The sequence below is a fragment of the Dendrobium catenatum genome, unplaced genomic scaffold, assembly GCF_001605985.2.
Source record: "Dendrobium catenatum unplaced genomic scaffold, ASM160598v2 fragScaff_scaffold_501, whole genome shotgun sequence".
Classification (NCBI taxonomy): domain Eukaryota; kingdom Viridiplantae; phylum Streptophyta; class Magnoliopsida; order Asparagales; family Orchidaceae; genus Dendrobium; species Dendrobium catenatum.
Genome location: NW_021318963.1, coordinates 331,305 through 353,391, shown reverse-complemented (window position 1 = coordinate 353,391; position 22,087 = coordinate 331,305). Strand labels below are relative to the sequence as shown.

Here is a 22,087-nt window from a genome sequence, read left to right as displayed (position 1 = left end):
CGCTATTTTCAAACTCCAAATCTCATTGCGAAATTTTGGTAGGTGAACAGTGCGACGCAAACATTGACGTCGGATTGTTCACCTATACCAAAAAAATTGAGTTGCGAAATTTGCTGAAGAAGAGCACGAAAGAGAATAAAAGCATGGGAAAGAGTATAGATTGTTCACCTATAACAACATAATTGAGTTGCGAAATTTGCTGAAGAGGAGCACGAAAGAGAATAAAAGCATGGGAAAGAGCATAGAGATGATTATCTTAGCAGGAAGTGCCTAAAAGAAGAAAGAAATATAATTTTATTAGAGATGAATTAAAATGTTACGACATTTGAGAGTGAAAAATAAAATTTTCGGTTGGAGATGCCTTAAGACGAATTACCGGTTGGTAATTACAAATTATTGCGAGACATCCGCGGCACGGGAGACACTTCACTAGGCCTTCACACCCGGCGTAACCGGTTTCATTTCTCGTTTTGCCCTCTTCGATCTCCCGCTCAATCTCCTTCAGCTTCGGAAGATCTCTGCATCTCTCTCTCTTTCCTGTGTGTTCGGCCATCACTCTGCAATATCTAGCTCTTCTCACATTCCTAAACCCGATCACCGTTTCTACTCACAGTGTAATCGTACCCGCTGGTTCTCTAGGGCACGATGCCGTCCCTGATTACTCCAGGGAAAATTCTCCGGCTGGAGCTCGATAACTTCAAATCGTACAAGGGTCGGCAGGTGATCGGTCCCTTCTACGACTTCACGGCCATAATTGGTCCGAATGGGTCAGGGAAGTCCAACCTCATGGACGCAATCAGCTTTGTCCTCGGCGTGCGCTCCACGCATCTCCGCGGTGCGCAGCTCAGAGATTTGATCTATGCTTCTGACGACCGCGAGAAGGAGCAGAGGGGAAGGAGGGCTTTTGTCCAGCTTGTGTATCAGATGGGCAACGGCTCGGAGCTTCTGTTCACGAGAATTATCACTGGTGCGGGCGGCAGCGAGTACAGGATTGATCAGAAGGTTGTGACGTGGGATGAATACAACTCAAGGTTGAAGTCTCTGGGTATTCTTGTTAAGGCCAGGAATTTTCTTGTATTCCAGGTATGCATTACTATACAGTTAAACCATAGTATTGTTACTTTTGTTACATTGCGTGTAAGGGTTTAACAAGATAAAGTTAGCCGTTAAAATTATTGTTTGTTTATCGGCCAATAAATCCATCCTTCAAACCGACGACAGGGGTCTGTTACACTGGCTAAGTCAGTTAATCGACAAATATTGATAATTGGTTTCTTCCTGTTCATAGAAGTTGTCAGAGTTTTAAAGGAATTTTTGCTGTTTCTTTTCTTTTTTACCTTCCTCCTTTTAAAGAATTTATGATACCTTTCGTATTAAAGTTGACGAACAAATTGTATATTTGAAGTACGAGCGAAGCCTTTGCCAAGAATAATTATACATATTGTAGGTAAGATGAGAAATTAAAATCAAAACATGTGTTTTTAAAATCACTTACAGGGAAAATTCTGGATAAAATCAAAATTTTCCTGCAGATTGAACCCCGGCATTGATTGGCGAGTAAGGATTGGAAAATTTTCTTTGTGGATTGGATGTCTAGACTAAGTTGAAGAGTTAATTCTGTATTCATTCAACCGTGTGTATATTTTCCATTGCTTCTGCAAGGTTTATTTCTTCTGTAGATCATCACAATATATTATCTTATTCTTAATGATGCTATGCCAGCCTCTAGTAATAGCTTTTAACATAACAGATTTCCCACATTGGCTAGTAATGAAAAAAAAAAAAAATCATCTGCCTAGAAGATCTTTCAAATTGATTTGGTGCTTATTTTGAGGCACTTTCACTCATGTAAGTGGAAATGTTAGCAAGGAATGTTTAGCAGACTTTTTGACTGGCCAACATTTGAATTTTGTTTAAATCGTCATTCCTTTTCCAGGTGGAGGATATTGAGAACACTTATGGCTTATTTCTTTCAATGTAAATGTTGGATGTAACTGGAGTAGAATTTGAGAAACGTTTTTTATTGACTTTGAAATTTGTAGAGCTGCCTGCTTGCTTTTAATGGATTAATTTCTTGCAAGCATAGTTTGGATGTAGAGAGTTTCATTTTTATCCCTCCCATGAGATTTTTCTTAGTGTGAGTGCAATTAAATTTATAACCCATTCTTCCATGTCTTTATATTTTAAATATCATTATATGAAAGTAAAAAAATTTAGATGACTTCCAAGCTCTTATAATTGGAACTCTCTTCTCACCATTATCAAGTTGAATTTATGAGTTTACTTCCTGTTCTGTGATTGTGTTCCAGCCCTCCAAACAGTTGTCAAAACAAATTGGCCTTAATCAAGTGAGAGTACATATTTCTTTTTTTTTTTTAAAAGGAAAGGTCATACTTTTATAGGATGTAATTATTCTGCTAATAATCATGTGATAAATTGAAATAGGATTCAAATGCATTAAATTATAATTACTCTCTTTAACCGATCTCAATGTTAGCAATTGAGTGATAATAGGATTTTTATCAGCTACAAGAGTTTTCATGCCAATGAAATTCTATATGAACCTGGATAACTGATTGGCAGTTTTAATTTTCTTTTCAATCTTTATAGTTTTTTGGCAAGATTGTGTAGCTAGAGTTCACCTTAATACAGCAAGAGGGCATAACTTTCTATGAAACTTTTACTACTATTAGTTTAATTGCAGGTGCATCATGCAAGTTGTTATTATATTGAAAATTAATGAGAACATATTTAACATGCAAAGTTAAGTAAAAAAATTATGAAAAAAAAGTTAATATCTTTAATTCATACATGTTTGATGTGTTTGGAGTATCAAAAGGAAAAACTCGTAATAGTAAAAATAGTTGCTGGTGGAATCAAAATGTGCAAGAAAAGATAAAAAATAAGAAGATTTGTTATAAAAATTGGTTTAGATATAAAAATTCTGATAATTGGGAAAGATATAAAGATGTCCGTAAGGAGTTTAAGAAAATAATATGCGATGCATATATTTTAGCTTTTAATAATTATATAATAGATAATAGATTAGATACTAAGGAGGACGAAAGATATATGTATAAGTTAGCCAAACAAAGAGAAAGGAGTAGTAAGGATTTAGTTCAAGTGAAGTACATTAGGGATGAAGATCAAAAAGTGTTTTTTATTAGAAGAGGATATTCAATAAATGTGGATGAGATATTTTGCTAAATTTTTCAATGAATATTGTGAGAATACGATTGACTTTAGTGATCTTATCACTCTAAGTGAAAACGAAGATTTTTTTTAATCGTTGTATTAGTAAAACCGAAGTTAGAGAGGCTTTAAAGAAAATGAAATGTGAAAAAATTGTTGGACATGATGATATTCCAATAGAGGTGTGGAAATGCTTAGAAGATGAAGGAATTTCTTGGCTTACTAAACTTTTTAGTATTATTTCGAAACTAAAAAATGTCAAATGAGTGTGTTGATTCCTATTTTTTTTAAAATAAAGGTGATGCACAAGTTTGTGCGAATTATAGAAGTATTAAGTTAATGTGTCATACTTTATAATTATGGGAGAGAGTTAGGGAGCATAAGTTCCGACATGATACTAATGTTTCTCAAAATCAATTTGGATTCATGCTGGGTAGGTCTATTATGGAAGCTATACATTTATTGAGAGGTTTGATGGAGAAGTGTAGAGAGAATAAGGAGGATCTACATATGATATTTATTGATTTATAAAAAACATATGCTGAAGTTCCAAGAGAAGTGCTATGGAGAGTTCTAGAAAAGAAAGGGGTTAATAATGCTTTTATTCAAGTCATTAAGTATATGTATGCAAGAGCTGTTACATGTGTTTAAATACAATGTGGTTTGGCTAAGTATTCTCATATTTCAGTTGGATTACATCAATGATCAACCTTAAACCCATATCTTTTTGCTTTAGCCATGGATGTTCTCACTAGACATTTGCAAGAGGTTGTACCCTAGTGTATGCATTTTGCTAATGACATTCTCTTTGTTGATAAGACTAAAGAGAGAGTTGAAGGTAAACTTGAATTATGGAGGTGAACCTTAGAGTCTAAAGTTTAAGTAGATCTAAAAATGAATATATGGAATATAATTTTAGTAATAATAGATTAGTGGGGGGATTGTGACTTTGGGCGATCAAGTCATTAATAAGAGTACACATTTTAGATATCTTAGGTCTATTGTTCATCGTGATAGTGAAATAAATGGGAATATTATTTGTAGAATTTAGGTTGGATGGTTGAAGTGTAGGAATGTATCGAGCTTGTTTTGTGATAGAAAAGCCCCCTTCAAACTTAAGGAAAAATTCTATAAGATGGTTGTGAGACCTGCAATGCTTTATGGCGAGGAATGTTGGCCATTAAAAGAGAAGCATAATATTAAGTTAAGTGTTGTAGAGATGAGGAAGCTCAGGTGGATGAATGGCTTTACTCTTAGAGACATGATAGGAAATGAGCATATATGCGAGAAGGTTGGAGTAGCTCCAGTGGAAGATAAGATTAGAGAGAGTCACCTTAGATGGTTTGGTCGCATAAAATGGCGGCCTTTCGATGATCCAATTAGGAAAGTAGATGTTTTAGATTTGACTTATGTTAAGAAATGTAGAGGTAGACCTAAAAAGACTTGGTAAAAACATATTAGAAATGACATTTCTTTGTTAGATTTAAATGAGAATTTGACTCCTAACATGACACAACGGAGAAAAAAGATTCATGTAGCCGACCTCACGTAGTGGGATAAAGGATTGATGTTGTTGTTGTATCTTTAATTCTTACATGTTTCACCAACATTCATTTGAATTTAAAAAGATTTGTTTTTGTCTATAATCATAATAAAAATAAATATATCCGAGGGAAAGATCAAACATCTAAAATTAGGCAACTTCAAAATTGAATAACTTTTTCAAGTTAAAGAGCATTTATTTTTGGTTGTAAAATAATAAAAAGCAAATAAAAGTAATATATGATAAAAATTAGTAAAAATAGGACTAAAAAATAAATAATTAATTTAAAATTATATTTTGAGGAGTTTTTATGCTCAAATATATTGGCTTTCATTTGAAAAATAATATAATGGGTATATATAAGCTCCATGTAAACTTCTAGATATAATGCAACTTTAAACTATGATTTATAACAAAATTATCTAAGGATCACTATTTAAAATTGGGATTAATTATTTGTTATCTCATAACTCTTTTGTATATTTCATATATGCAAAATCTATTTAAAATACATTCATAAAAGTAATTCTATACTTCGAATTTATTTTTTAGAATTCTATGTAACGGAATTCATTTATGGTTGAGAAATTTTTTAAAAATTGAAAGATTAGGATCAAATTAGTTGAATCACTTGCCATTTTTTAAATAATGGCATGTGTTTGTGTCTATATATATGTAAGGATTAGTTTTGTTTTTCATATTTCATGGACTTTTGAAAATAAAGGACAATTTCATATTGCTCTTTGAATATATATTATTTACTTTTTTGTTATATTGGATATACATTATGTTGGTGTTTATTTCTCATGACATGGAATTATACATCCTTACAATTTATGATATATTTCTCATTTTTTATCTAACATTGTTCTCTAGGGTGATGTAGAATCCATTGCATCAAAGAACCCAAAAGAACTTACTGCCCTTCTTGAGCAAATTTCTGGGTCTGATGAGCTAAAAAAAGACTATGAGGATTTGGAAGAGTTAAAGGCAACGGCTGAAGAAAAATCAGCTCTTGTATACCAAGAAAAGAGAACAGTAGTCATGGAAAGAAAGCAAAAGAAAGCACAAAAAGAAGAGGCTGAGAAGCATTTGCGCTTGCAAGATCAATTGGTATGATAATCTACTTTGCAATATTTTTAGCATTTTTTATTTTTGCTCCTATGCATTTTAACTACAATTTTCATTTGATTGTATTTTTTAACTATCACAAGGAGTTAATCATCTAAGAAGATCTTTCATAGCAACCATTTTATAAATTTTTATTTTATCTTAAATTTCAAAACAAATAGCTTTCTTATAGAATGTGAACTCATTTATTATCAATATATTTTTAAACTTATGACAATAGCTTATTATTTTAAAATTTAGCTTATTCTTAAATATTGTTTGAGCTTTTATATTTTTTATGAAATAGAAATCTTAGGAATACTTAGAAAATGGCAGTTATTTCCAGAGAGGCAAAGATTACAAATGAAACTTGCGGAAGAAAACATCATGGTTGATGCTTGACATGATTAGGCTGCACTTTGTTGCTGCTAGTTTTCATATTGAAAGCTTTTTTTAAGCATTATAAAACGGGAAGTGTTCCCAATGCATGAGTTTCCTGTCAACGCAGGGCTTGGGGAGATGTTGTAGTGACCCATGTCCTACATCATAGAGTGGCTATCAACATTCATATTGTTCAGCCAAGCCTTTATGTATATAATAGAAAGCTTTCAAGCTTTTTGTGGTTTATGGTGGTTGTAAAAAATTGTCTATTCTATATTTGATATCTCTATGATACAAGATAACCTATAAAATTAAGTTTGAGTGGGTTAAATGAAGACTTGTCATTAGTGTTTTATAAAATAACAGAATATTGTGGAGTTTTGAATATAATTTTCATAAATGTATAATTAGATTAGTTATGGTATAAGAATTTGGATTCAAGCCAGGTAGGTCTACTATGGAGGCTATACATTTATTGAGAGGTTTAATGGAGAAGTATAGAGAGAATAAGGAGGACCTACATATGATTTTTCTTGATTTAGAGAAAGCATATGATAAATTTCCAAGAGAAGTGCTATGGAGAGTTCTACATAAGAAAGGGGTTAATAATGTTTATATTCAAGTCATTAATGATGTGTATGCAGAAGCTATTACTTGTGCTCAAACACAAGTTGGTTTAACCAATTATTTTCCTATTTCAGTTGGATTACATCAAGTATCAACCTTAAGCCCATATCTTTTTGCTTTAGTCATGGATGTTCTCACTAGATATTTGCAAGAGGTTGTACCCTGGTGTATGCTTTTTGCTGATGATATTCTTCTTGTTGATAAGATTAGAGATGGAGTTGATAGATAAACTTGAATTATGGAGGTCAACCTTAGAGTCTTAAGGCTTTCATTTGAGCAGATCTAAAACTGAATATATGGAGTGCAATTTTAGTAATAATAGATCCAGTGTAGGGATTTTGACTTTGGACGATCAAGTCATTAATAAGATTGCATGTTTTAGATATCTTTGGTCTATTGTTCATAGTGATGGTGAAATAGATGAGGATATTTTTAGTAAATTTCAAATTGGATGGTTGAATTGAAAGAATGCATCGTACTTGTAGTGAGACTTGCAATGCATTATGGTGCAAAATGTTGGCCATTAAAAGAGAAGCAAAATATTCGGTTAAGTGTTGCAGAGATGAGGATGCTTAGGTGGATGAGTGGCTTTATTCCTAGATATAGGATATGAAATGAGCATATATGTGAAAAGGTTGGAGTAACTCTAGTGGAAGATAAGATTAGAGAGAGTCGTCTTAGATGGTTCGGTCACGTGAAACGGCAGCCTTCCAATAACCAGGTTAAGAAAGTAGATGATTAGATTTGACTTATGTTAAGAAAAGTAGAGGTAGACCTAAAAAGACTTGTTAGAAAATATTAGAAATGCGTGAAAAGGTTGGAGTAGCTCCAGTGGAAGATAAGATTAGAGAGAGTCGTCTTAGATGGTTTGGTCACATAAAACGGCGGCTTTCCGATGACCCGATTAGGAAAGTAGATGTATTAGATTTGACTTATGTTAAGAAGGTAGAGGTAGACATTAAAAGACTTGGTTAGAAAATATTAGAAATGATCTTTTTTTATTAGATTTAGATGAGAATTTAACTCTTAACAGGACACAATGGAGAAAAATGATTCATGTAGCTGACCCCATATAGTAGGATAAAGGCTTGTTGTTGTTGTATGGTATGGGAATTTGAGTGTTATATACTAAAGAAGTCATATAATTAAATTGAGTACGGAGAACTGAAAATGTTGGGACGAACGTGAATTTCAACTACATAGATTGTCAAATGCTTATATATATATGAAATAAACTTTTGAAGGTCCCTACAATGTGATTCTTTAAACAGCTGGCTTGTGGAACCTCTATTTCACTGTGCTAATCGTACTATGAATTGGCATGTATGAAAACTTTAAAGACATTCTCTAGCTTATGTCAAGTTGATTTAATATTTTTTCTTATCTTGCTTCGTTCTCTTAATTTTTTTCTTATATGTTGTCAAATTCTTGATAGAAATTGCTTACATTATGTGCTTACACTAGTGCCTTATTCTTTTATGTTTGCAGAAGTCATTAAAGCAAGAGCACTTCTTATGGCAACTTTTTAACATTGAGAAGGACACGGAGAAGTTGAATTTAGAACTTGGAAATGCTAAGGAAGAGCTAGCTGGTCTGACCAGAAAGCAGGAGGAATATGATCAACAGTTAGATGCAAAAAAGAAAGAGCAGAATGCACATTTGAAGGAGATATCATTAAGTGAAAAAAACATATCAAAGAAAAAAACTGAACTAGATAAGAAGGTGAAGCATCCTTTGTTCAATGCTTGAATTTCTTAGAAATATATGTGCTTCTTCCTAGTCATCAGTTTCTTTCTCTTTTGGCTAATATGCAGTTAGCAGTCTTATTTTTAAAGCTCCTTAATTAAATCCCTACTTTTTTGTTAAAACTTGTTTGTAGGTCATTGATATCCATATACAATCAGATTATAATGGAAGGTTGGGATTTCCTTCCAGATTTTATTTATTTATTTTTTTATCGTTTGTTCCACCCCAACACCAAAACCACCCCATCCATTCGACATATTCATAATCATCATTCCTTCTATTCAACCTTCTTTGAACCCCTATGACTGGGCATTTAATGGCCTCTTTAAGGGCATCTTCTTCATTGCCTATCAACTTTGTATCTGTTAACCTATTGATGGTGTTCATGAGGAAGGAGTTGAAGGTGATAGTCCTCCTATAGAATTTCTACTATATTTCCCCATTATAAGTATTATTATAAATACATTTTTTTTTGAAAACCTGAATACTTTTTTTGGTTGTTATGAGAATTTCCAATTTAAGGAAATTTATTCCCTGAGCATGAGACTGCTATAAAGGCAATGGGTGGGTATCAGTGTGGTGTTGGCTTAGAAAAGTAGGGAGGCTGTTTCTCCAAGTCTTAACAACATAATATTTGTGCAGAAAGACCAACCATTTTATGTCTTGATAGCAAACATTAGATAAACAAAAAATTATTGCGTATAGGGTTGTTGAGAGATGATGGATTTGATTCCAAGCAGGGAGGAATATGGAAACTTCGAAATAATTCATTTTTGTGCGCCTATTTTTTAGTCATGCTACTATGTTATATTTATTTTTGATGGCACATTTTGTTCTGCTTTCATGTTGCTTCTCTTTTCATTTGATTTTTTGATGTTCTTTTATGGGAGACCTATATTTTCATAAAGTGATTTATGCTATGCACTTAACAAAAAGTTTGGGTAGGATACGAAGGGTTTTGCAAAAAGAGGGATCTGGTTGCTAAGAGGGAAAATGAAGATACTTGGATTTTTTTTTTTGTGGGCCTTTGATGGATTCCATCGCACTTCTTTTTAATGTTGCCAATATTCTACATTTTTGCTCTCCCTCTTTTTAGGTGATTTCCTTATGTCCCTCTATGGGAAGATCTTGACAATTATATGATAGTGATTGCTACGTGTTTTTGTTGAATAACTGATGTATTAGTTTGTTTGAAACTCAATTAAAATTTGTTCTTTTGAAATGGCAAGTCTAAGAACCTAGAAGGAACAAATTTATGCTGTCCTTTCTAAAGTACTGGAAGGATAGAAAAATATATCAAGTTGAAAATCCTATGTTACCTTATTCTATCACTAATATAGTCTTGATCGTTATGAGTATTTGCTAATTCTTTGAATGTAGAAAACTATTATTTTTAGACACATTGAGACACAGATATATAATATTGAAAGCACTTGTCATGGTTCACAGTTGGGCAAAATTCACAGCGAATTGACTTATCTTTTTGTCACGTAATGCTCATTATTTTTAACCTAAATGAGTGGGAAGTAACTTTTACTACCAACTTTTCAAGCTTTTAATGGCTTATTTGTGATAAAAAGTGGTTGCTATGAAGAATTGATTCAAAAATTGATCATCAAGATACAATCCGAAACAAGTTTATAGCAAGGTTTGAAGCTTTGGAGAAAATTTTGGTCCATTCATGGAAGTTTTGGTGGTTTCAATAGTTTTATTGTTGGATTTTAGTTTTGATTTTATTGAATTATTTTGTTGTTAATTAATATTTAATTTAAGTTTTGCGTTCTTTTGTCAATTTTAAAATTAAAAGTATTTGTAGAATGTGAGAGAGAGAGAGAGAGAGAGAGAGAGAGAGAGAGAGAGACTGATGTAGGCAAGGGGGGTCAATTCGAATCCAAAAATTTGGATTTTTGACTTCCCTTAAGCTTGCTAGCTCATTAATTTTTGAGCTGAAATTTAGCTCGTTATGAGCTGGTTTTTAGTTCATTTATTGAACTAAGAGTTAACTCATTATGAGCTATGTTTTTGGTTCATTTATTAATTTATTGGTAGCTCATTAATCTTGTCTCTTCTCCTCCCCTTTTCTTCTTAAAATTCTGAGTTGTCCCATGGGTTCATGTGCCTTGGCTCCTTGGTTCCCACGGTTGGCTGTGCTGGGTGGTTTTCCTGTGCCTTGGTGCCTCAGTTTCGTGCGGACCTCCTTGGTTTTTGCGGCTGCCTCTTCGGGCTCCGCCTGGGCTATTTTTCCCGTGGCTGTTGGGGACTTTTTCGTGGCTTTGGTGCTTTGTTTCCTGTGAAGAATTGGGAATATTATGAAGTGGCTGTTGGCTTTTCATTTCCCTCATTCAATTTTAGAATATGAAAGGTTTTTTTTGGGGGTTGTTTGGTTTCTCCTCTCTTACCTATAAATATGAGATATTTAGAGAGGAGAAGAAGAGAATTTTTGATAAAAATCTGAAAGGTTTTATTTTGGGAAAACTTGAGAGCTTTTTCCACTTCTTCTTCTTCTATCTCTTGGGAAGACTTGCGAGTTTTTTCCACCCTTCGTCTCGGCTTCTAACCTCTTTCGTCTCTCCGCAAGTGTCCACTCCATTGTATCATTCTTCTCAATCCAAGAAAAGCAACTTTAGGAGTTTCAATGTTTGTAAGTGTCTTGTAAGCGTCTATTATATTATATAAGTTTGTTTTTGTCTAGTCAAAATTTGTAAGCGTCTTTATATTATAAAAAGTATCTTTTTTTTGGATCTATTTGAGTCTTTATTTTATCTAGGAAGAGTCTTTCATTGCTTGCAAAAATTTGGGTCACTCCCCAAATTTTTACGTGCATCAGAGGCAGACTTTGATTAATTGATGGTATGTAATCTTTTAAGTTTTAAATGATAAGTGACAATATAATAATTCATTAAGTATTAAGTAGATTTGGAACCATAGAATTAGTTACATCCAAGTCTCTTTAATACAATTCTTATCAAACTAATAATGTCTAATATTTCTAGTAATGTTTTAGAATTACATGTTAATTTTAGTAAATTTTATGTCCCTGTCTAATCATAACTTGATAGCTTAGCTCAGTGGAAAACCCATGTTACTGGTTAACTCTTAGAACTTAGGTTGACTCTTGAGTTCGTACTTATCCAATTCACCCTTATGTGCTGCAACAATAGTTTTAAGGAAAATTTAAATCAAATCTCATGGTGTTGCATTGAGGAATACAATCTATTAGAATTTTGTTTGAAGTTAATTTTTATTATTTATATCTATGTCAACCTATGGGCACTGAAAATACATATATATATATATATAGAATATTGATTTACTGTCTCCATTTGTTTGTCTTTCTGTTTTCTCTATTTTTTTCTTTTTACTTTCATCCATGCACAGATTATCTCTCTCATGTAAAAAAAAATAAAAAATATTATCTCTCTCATGTTTTCTTGTTTATTTGTTTATCTATATTTGCTTGTATAGTTGTATATATTCATCCATTTGTTTCTTTAGATATATGAAATCTCATAAGCACAATATCTCTCTTTATATATGTCTAGATTTTATTACTAGATCTCTATCATAACTTATTTTTTATATTTATCTTTCTATTTCTCTACCCATCTACTTTGATTGGCCCATCTATCTATTTAACTATATGTATTTAGCTTATTGGTCTACCTATATCTTTAAGCTCGTGCAGTCTTATGCGTTTTTGAAGGCTTTACTTACAAATGCTCTCTTTTATCCATTTTATGTTTGTTCTATCTTATTTGTTTGTGATGTTTAGAGCAAACACGTGTTATCTTTTTTCAATTGGTTTGTAAATGTTTGTGTACTCTTAGGAGAGTGTGCATAAACAGTACACTAATGAAGCAATGCATCCAAAACAACCATTGAGCAACCCTGGGTTATGTCAAGTTATTAAGGAGAGAAGAGAGAAAAAGAGCAAAAAGGCAGATATTTAGAGTGGCTAAGAGAATAGAAAGTAATGTATGGGGTTATAAATTCCCGTGAGGATGGAGGGAAGAGAGATATTTCAACCAATGTTTCAATATTTAATAATCAAGTATTTCTCTTTTACCGTCAAGGAACCCTTTATATATTTATAAGGGCTCATGAAAAAGGCTAAAATATGACACACAAATAGAGGTTCAAATATGTCCAAAGGCCTGCATAATGTGACAAAACATCTAAAAGACATGACATAAGATTCAGTAAGTAAATAAGATGAAGTTGATCATTCTAATGATGGTTGTCCTATATTTTAAATCAACTAACTCCCAACTCAACTCATTGAGGAAAGTTAAACAGTGGCATATTCCTGGACAGAAACTGCTGTGGCAAAACATGTTTATGTTTATCTCTTTGAACTCCAAGTAGGGGTTCAATGGTCTGGAGAGTGTTGGAGACTTGTATATTAATAGGTGATTGAAGAATCTATTGGTGATGATTGTAGTTGAATAAGATTATTAATTACCTAAAGGTTGGAGGTTGCAAGTTTGACTCGGTGGTCACCAACTATATTAGGGGAACAAGACCTACAGGATTTGTAGTTGGAGGATGCTCATGATTTTGACAGACTTATGATAAGCTTTATGCAAAGTTTGATGATCGTTCAGTTTTAATATTCTCATGATATTTGTCCTAAATCCATCTATGAATCTAGAAAAAGAATCTAGGATTTGTAGTTGGAATTATGATGGTTTAGTCTGAAGAGTAGGGTGGACAGTCAATCAAAAATTTTTGTAGAAACTGATTATCTTATGTGAGATTTCTAACCTGATCAATTAGTCCTGTCTAATAATATGATGGAAAGAATTAGCATGTATTTCATGTCATCCCAATCAATGACATGATGTTAATGTAAGTGTTCAACATCACTTATTTTTTTCCCAAAAATGTTTTGGCATGTCCTTTCAACCTAATATAGCAATCCTGACTTCACAAAATTTATGTTGAATTATTATAGCAGGCTTTTAAATCAAGTAACTAATTAAAGAATATTCAAGGGCCTTGTGCCCCATCTGTGGTAGATAAATGATGGTAATAATTGTTAGAAAATCTAAGAGAATTGTATATGTCTCACTTGATTTCAGTTACAAGCAATCATGTAGTTATTTCCAAGTAGTACTTGGAGAAAACGAATGAAATATATGCATGAAAAGAAATTATAATGGGAAAATAAAGTCCATCCCTTCGAATGATTCCTCTAATCAATAATTCAGGATCTAGGAATTAATTTGAGTTATTGCTATAAGGAGGTCATTCCTAGAATGAAAAGGGAAGCACGATTTTGATGGCTACTTACAACACCTACACTTTTTGGATCAATCCAATATTGGACAACTTAGACACACCTTCCAACATATGATATATATATGGTTATAATAATCAAAGCCATGAAACGTAAGGTTGTTCATGGTAAGATGAAATTGTGATATTGCAAAATTAGCTTAATGTTATACAATCTTTATTGAGGAATGAAACATTGTTGCTGACAAAGTGTGAAATTCAATATAGTATTTTAATTAATACTGGATAAAGCTAGCTAACCAAGTTTTATTTCATGCAAGAAGGGTATGTGGAGTTTTTACGTCATATTTGCAAATTTTAATTGAAGTTTGACGAAATATAAAAAATATGGGTAAAATCTTCTAAATCATAACTTTGGATAGATTTCAGATATTGCAGATATTATGCCGCAATAGTGTAATTATGCAAATTCTCCTTTTTTTGTTACAAAAATAGGATTCAAGATGCACTTTTAGGATTCTTATTATCACAATTTTGCTTTTGGTTGGTAGGTTTATGACATGCATGATAAATTTACGAGAAGATGTGAATCGAATGACCGTAAGGTTTATTAAATCGGTTTTAACACTAAATTAACATGAAACATAATACAAAGGTGGTATGAGATCATTAGTAGAATGTAGAAATCAAACATAAATCACAATCATATGGCATTATCTTCTTTAGGTATTGTGTGCTCTCAATTTGGAGGATAAACAAAGAATCTATTAGGTGCGCATTGAGGGGTTTGGGACTTGTGAGTATGATTGTTGAAAGGCTAATTGAATGAGCAAATTGAATTGGGTTGTATGCTAAAGAGTCACGAGTTGTTTAGTTAGGGTTCAATTATTAGTCAGTTTGTTGTTGTGTGGGTAGGACTTAATTTGGGATAATTTAGCTCAGGAAATAGGAAAATATTTTGGAAAGATTTTTGTTTAGGGTTAGGAAATATTTTTTATGTTATTTTGATAAGAAATTATTTATAATCTTTCTTGAATTGAAAAATAAAGATGGGGATGGGGTGGGTAAACCCTAAGTCTCATGAGGAGAGGTATTGGTGATAATTGGAAACTAATATATGTGATTATGGGATTTTGACAATTGAGATGAGGAGGGAAGGGCATGGTGTGGATTTATGATTTTTTGACATTTATTTCAGGTGGTTAAGCATGATAGCGAGGTCGAGGCTATCACTTTGTTTAGATTACAATAGAGACAATTGATGTCTGGCATGGGGAATTGGGAAATGAAATGGATGGTTTGTAATTGAGGTTTAGGGAACTTAGAAAGAATTAAGGCATGCTATGAATCCATATTTTTGTGAAGAGATGGCAGGAGGAGGGAAAGTTAGGAGGGCATAGATGATGGAAGACAAGAGCATAAGCTGGTTTGGGAGTTATGGTGCAATTATAGTTGGTCTGTTCGACTTTGTCATCAAAATGATGAAGCAATGCAACACAAATATTTATTGATAAATGATGCGGGCAAAATTTATAGGGGGGCCTATCTCTTGAACCCACATAGACAATCCAAAAAGAAACCACAAAAAGAAGGGAATCACTTAGAGATATAAGAACAAACTCTTACATTTCAAACCTAACATAGATTTAGAAATTAAAAAAAATTTACAGAGACTACTCGTACACTTAAACAAAATACAATGACTCGAAATTAAAGACACCCTAAAATTGCTTCACAATTTAGAAGAGGGATACAGGTGGAGTGTAAACTTGCGGAGAGAAGAAAGAGGTTAGAAGCCAAGACAAAGGTTGGAAAGAGCTCGGAAAATTTCCGGAGGGGATGAGAAAGAAGACGGACAAAGCTCGCAAGCTTTTCCAAGCAAACCCGCAGGTTATAGCTTTTCCAAAAATAACATTTAATTCACTTCTTTAAAACATAACAAATCCCTCATATTTATAGGTATGAAAGGGGAATACCAAAAGACACAAACATTGAATTCTCATTGGAATTCCAAACATCACAAACCATTAAAACCCTATTGCTTTTCACGGAAAAACATCCCAAGACCAAGAACCGAAGGAGCAGCCACGGGAGCCAAGGAGGCCGCACGGAACCAAGGCGCCGAAGCCACGAGAAAACTCCCAGGCTCGGAAAACCAGCAGTCGGTTGGAAATCCAAGGGGCAAAGGCACTGCAAAAGCCAACCCGTGGAAGCCAAGGAGCCATGGCACGGGTAAACACATTTTCATGTAATTCCAAAAGCCGGTTTGGAATTCCAAGAGACAAACATAATTAAAAACATAAAAATAATACAAATTACATTTAATTAAAGATAACTATGAACTAAAATGTTAGCTAATAATGAGCTAACACTTAGTTCAATAAGTGAACTAAAGATCAGCTCATAAATGAACTAAAATTTCAGCTCAAATTTGATTGAGCTTGTTAACTCGAGGGAGGCCAAAATTGATTTATTTTGGACATAAGTTGACCCCCCCCCCCTTGTCTACATCAGACTCCCCTTCTTGAGGACTCAGCTCCCGATGAGTCAGTTCTGGTTGTTCTTGAGGAGGCGGAGACGGAGCATTCAGTTCTTTGATCTTTTCTTCAAATTTCTTTAAAATTTCTTCTTGTTCCTTCTCGAACTGTTGTTGTAGATATCTTTTCCACTTCTCGAATTTTTGATCACATAGGAACATGTGATACTGAAGCTTGTATAAACGGTCTTGAAGCGGATCAGTTGAATCACCTTATGTAGGAATCTATCTGTCCAACGGGAGAAGGACATCAGGATTGTCATGATCGTTTTCTTCCATGAATGAAGATATTATTTTGTTGTTTTTCATTTTTTGACTGACTCAAAAAATAATCTAAACTTAAACTTAAGACAAGACTAACGACAAGACTTGACTTGACAAACAAAATAAAACTTGACAAACTAATTTGACAAACCAAAATTTGACGACAAATCCTAGGACTTCCTAACTTGCTCTGATACCAAAATGATGCGGGCAAAAATTATAGGGGGGCCCATATCTCTTGAACCCACATTGACAATCCCAAAAGAAACCACAAAAAGAAGGGAATCACTTAGAGATAAAAGAACAAACTCTTACATTTCAAACCTAACATAGATTTAGAAATTAAAAAAAAAACTTATAGAGATGACTCGTACACTTAAACAAATTACAATGACTCGAAATTAAAGACGCCCTAAAATTGCTTCACAATTTAGAAGAGGGATACATGTGGAGTGTAAACTTGCGGAGAGACGAAAGAGATTAGAAGCCAAGACGAAGGTTGGAAAGAGCTCGCAAGATTTCCGGAGGGGATGAGAAAGAAGACGGACAAAGCTCGCAAGCTTTTCCAAGCAAGCCCGCAAGTTATAGCTTTTCCAAAAATAACATTTCATTCACTTCTTTAAAATATAACAAACCCCTCATATTTATAGGTATGAAAGGGGAATACCAAAATACACAAATATTGAATTCTCATTGGAATTCCAAACATCACAAACCATTAAAACCCTATTTCTTTTCACGGAAAAACATCCCAAGCCCAAGAATCGAAGGAGCAACCACGGGAGCCAAGGAGGCCGCACGGAAGCAAGGCGCCAAAGCTACGGGAAAACTCCCAGGCTCGGAAAACCAGTAGCCGGCCGGAAATCCAAGGGGCAAAGGCACGAGAAAAGCCAACCCGTGGAAGCCAAGGAGCCATGGCACGGGTAAACACATTTTCATGGAATTCCAAGAGACAAACATAATTAAAAACATAAAAACAATAAAAATTACATTTAATTAAAGATAACTATGAACTAAAATGTTAGCTAATAATGAGCTAACCCTTAGTTCAATAAGTGAACTAAAGACTAGCTCATAAATTAGCTAAAATTTCAGCTCAAATTTGATTGAGCTTGTAAACTCGAGGGAGGCCAAAATTGATTTATTTTGGACATGAGTTGACCCCCTCTTTATCTACATCAATAAACCATTGTTTTTGTTGTGCTTTTAAGGGGAGAAGAGAGAAAGATGAAGTGATAGAGATAAAGAAGTAAAGTAGAAACAAAATCAAGCCATTATTCCACTACGTGGGGTTGGCTACATGACTCTTTTTTCTCTATTGTGTACTATTAAGAGTTAAATTCTCATTTAAATCTAATTAAAAAAAGATCATTTATAATACTTTCTAATCTAGTCTTTTTAGATCTACCTATCCTTTTTTAACATAGGTCAGATCTAATACATTTACTCTTAGGCGGGTAAGAGATTCTTCTGAAGAGAGCTAGGAACAATCTATGGTTTAATATTCAATAAACAATTGTTTATCTTATGCATGGTACGTAATTTGTTGTATAGATGAGGTCTCATGCATATGCCTAAAATACGACCAACAAATATAATAATGGCCCAAATGCCCTAAGTATTACATTATCATGATAAGACTCGTAAAAGACACTCAGATCCTTATGTAATGTAAATAAATGAATATTATAGAATAGACTAGTAATGATCATTATAATCATATTGATTATAATGATAAGCTTTGTGCCGCATACTATTTATGTTTATGCTATCTCTCATACCTTTAGATGGTTGCTTTTTTATGAAGACAATTTGCATAAATCTTCCCTTTTTATTTTGTCTTCTTATTTTACATGTATTCTATAATATAAGTAAGATGTTATATACTTTTTTATTTTATTATTTTCATTCTTATTTTATTGATTTTTTCTTCAAACGATTCGGAAGCTTTGTCTTCTTTCATTGTAGAGGGTAACATTTCAATATTCTTCTTGTTATTTATTTATTTCTAGATCTAGCATTTTAATTTTTCTTGCATTTGTTTGTTACATATTTTTCATTTGTTTAGTTTGTAGAATGAATTATTAATTTTTATTTAATGGTAAATATTTGATATCTTTGGTAGTGAGACCTATAATGCTTTATGGTGTAGAAGGCTGGTCATTAAAAGAGAAGCATAATACTAAGTTAAGTGTTGCAGAGATGAGGATGTTAAGATGGATGAGTGACTTTACTCTTAGAGATAGGATACGAAATGAGCATATACGTGAAAAGGTTGGATTAGCTCCGGTAGAAGATAAGATTAGAGAGAGCCGCCTTAGATGGTTTGGGCACATAAAACGGTAGCCTTCCAATGGCTCGGTTAGAAAGTAGATGTATTATATTCGACTTATGTTAAGAAAGATAGAGGTAGACCTAAAAAGACTTGGTTAAAAAATATTAGAAATGACCTTTCTTTATTTGATTTAGATGAGAATTTGACTCTTAGCAGACACAATAGAGAAAAAGCATTCATATAGCTGACCATGTGGGATAAAGGCTTGTTGTTGTTGTATTTGTTATCTTCTTATCCTATTTTTTTTAACTTATTTATTCAATAGATTATGATATTATTCATACTTTAACTTTGAGTATGTTTTGGTTATTAATGTTTGAAGTTATAGATAAGGTTTGTATTATGTTTATTCATGAGCTGATGAAGAACGTCTTTTTATCATGCAATTTTGGGTGTGAATTTTTTTTGCATGTGCATAATCATTATATTTGGTTTTGTACTCTCTCTTACACAAACAATTAATTTATCTTTCACTGTTTATGCATGCTCTCACTTGCATGTACATGTGCAAATTATGTGTGTTTTTCCCTTTATTACATCAAGCATTTTGTCTATCAAAATTTGAGTGGGTGCACTCTTGTGGGCATGTGTTAGGCATAGCATGAATGTATAATATGCTTTTTGGCTTAAAAACAAAAAGATTGGTTCATGCATGAGGGGTTTATTGTCTATGACAGTGGTTGATGTCACATGCTTTCATGTGCATGGATGTCTCACTTTTAAGGGATGTGCTAAAGATTAATGTGCTCGCTAGTCATCTAGACAAATTAATATATCTAGGGACATAGGGAACAACTTTGCGAGTATGACAAATTAAAGAACAATGAGTTGTAAGAACTATAAAAATCATTCATAAAATCCACTCAATTATATACATATTTGTATGCAATTGGATAATTTGGGGGGTGGGGAATCACAAGGTTAATTAAGCTTCATCTCCACTTTAAATTATCTTGGCTCTTGAGCTAATTGAATGAATTTGAACCTAATGTTAGTATTTTTTAACCCAATGTGTTTTTTAACTATCCTAACTAATTAAAACAATTCTTTGTCTTTTTTTATTGTGACCGTCTTCTTTTGTAGAAGGATCCCTTATTTATTCTTAGAGGAATGGATTACAATATTTAGAGATACAATAAATAGACATGTTCTACAACCTATAAATGAAAATTAGTCTTAAAATAATTTGCTAATGGTAGAAATATTATTTATGAAGAAATATTTATTATCATCTATTCACGAGTGCCGTAAAACTTATAGCAACTGTTGAAATTGATGGTGTGTGTGTGTTTTTTTTTTAATAATTCTGTTCCCTATTGTTTCAGCAACCAGAGCTTCTAAAACTTAAAGAAGCAACATCACGGATCAATTCAAAAATTAAAAGCAGCAAGAAGGAGCTCGAGAAAAAGAGAGAAGAGAAGAGGAAGCATGAAAAAGAAATATTAAAGCTAGAAAATGACTTGGCCGATGTGAAAAGAGCCATTGATGCATTGAATGAGCATGGTCAAGATGGAGTTGCCAAGCTGCAGTTAGCTGATAATCAACTTGAGGAATATCATAGGATGTAAGGAAGGTTTTCATATGGAAACAAATTATCTTATTTTCTAGATTTTCATGGCACAATATGTTCTGGCATATCCCTAACTATTATCTTTCTGAAGGAAGGTTAAATATATTATTGACTTCAAACACTTAAATTTTAGCAAAAGAATATTTCTAAATTTTTTTAGTAGTTTGAGTTTGTATTTAATGTTTGCTTGCAAAGAAAATGACCATGATTGATTTAATTTTTTTTTCATGTCAGCTATGATGCTATGGGTAATATTGCTATGAAAACTTTCTTGCACTTTTATTGGTGCCTAAAACTTGTACTCTTAGGCGGTTTTGCTGAATCTGTAAAGCACTTTTTTTTTCCTTGGAAGCAAATAGATGCTCAGATGTTGGGGCTTCTTTGTGTTCTAGTGAAGCATAGCTTGTCTGATTAATACTTTACATTACTTGGAGTTTCTCCTTTCTATAAGGAGTTAAGGCACTTTGCATTAACACCTTATAAGCTGATAAGACTTGGTGATTTATTTTTTAGCAGGCTGTGTTGTCATTACCCCACAACTGCTATCCAAGCATCATCTAATACCTCATTTTTCTATAATATATATTCTTTCAAAAAAGCAACCCTAATTTACCTCATGCCATCACTCTATAGTGACTCCTCTACTTAAAAAGAAAAAAAAAGTGACTCCTCTACTTACCCTAAGGCTTAAGGGAATTTTAAAAAAAAAATAGTGACTCCTCTACTTACAGAATTCGGGGGATTAAAAAAAAAACTAGTGACTCCTCTACTTATAGTACAATAAACAATTGAAAAAATAATCAAAATAAGCCATTGACTTTTTATGAATAATCAAAATGGTCCTCAACTATATTAAATGATCATTTTTTGTCTCTTAAGTCTTTAAAAATGAATCAAAATAGTCTCATGGTGGGATTATTTTTGTTCCTCTTTAAGGAGTTGAAGGACCTCAATGGTCCTTCAATATAGTTGGAGATCATTTTGATCTTTCATAAATAGTCAATGGACAATATTGGTCATTTTCTCATAAACAATTTGTTATGTAGCTATGAAGATGGTTATGCCATATTTTTCTGAAAATGTTTGTCCTGTTTGAGCTTTTTTATTTCGTTGGTATTTTGCTTAGAGTATTCCAAGTTTAATATCCTATCATTTCCATTTTTAATCTAACTTGTGTAAGGCTGCAGCAAGGAGGCTGCTGGGACGAAAACTGCCAAATTAAAGGATGAGAAAGAAGTTCTTGACAGGCAATTACGTGCTGCTGATGAAGCCTGTAAGAATTTGCATGAGAATCTGCAAGAGCTCAAAAGTCGTGAACTGGAGCTTTCGTCACAGGAAGAGCAGTTGAAAACAAAATTGAAGAAAGTTAATGAAGCAATTGCAAAGCATAATGAAGAAATCTCACAGGCTAACAAAGAGCTGAAAGAAATACAAATTGATAGCAGTTCTTCTCGGTCAGTTATTTATGATTTGGAGATCTTTGATAATATAATACTTATTGGAGCATTTTACCTACCTGTTCTGCTCTTTTATTTTTTTCTTCTG

At 33.0% G+C, this 22,087-nt stretch overlaps 1 protein-coding gene across 1 annotated transcript in view; it reads left to right on the top strand.

Annotated features, from left to right (window-relative positions):
- Positions 1 to 409: 409 nt before the first annotated feature.
- The window catches only part of LOC110094965 (structural maintenance of chromosomes protein 1), a 71,141-nt gene continuing 49,463 nt past the window's right edge, over positions 410 to 22,087 (top strand). The window contains exons 1-5 of the mRNA XM_028694521.1: positions 410 to 1,083; positions 5,612 to 5,848; positions 8,342 to 8,575; positions 20,298 to 20,536; positions 21,730 to 21,996. Of these exons, the coding sequence (XP_028550354.1) occupies positions 646 to 1,083; positions 5,612 to 5,848; positions 8,342 to 8,575; positions 20,298 to 20,536; positions 21,730 to 21,996 (1,415 nt within the window). The 5' untranslated portion in view covers positions 410 to 645. The remainder of the gene's footprint in view (positions 1,084 to 5,611; positions 5,849 to 8,341; positions 8,576 to 20,297; positions 20,537 to 21,729; positions 21,997 to 22,087) is intronic.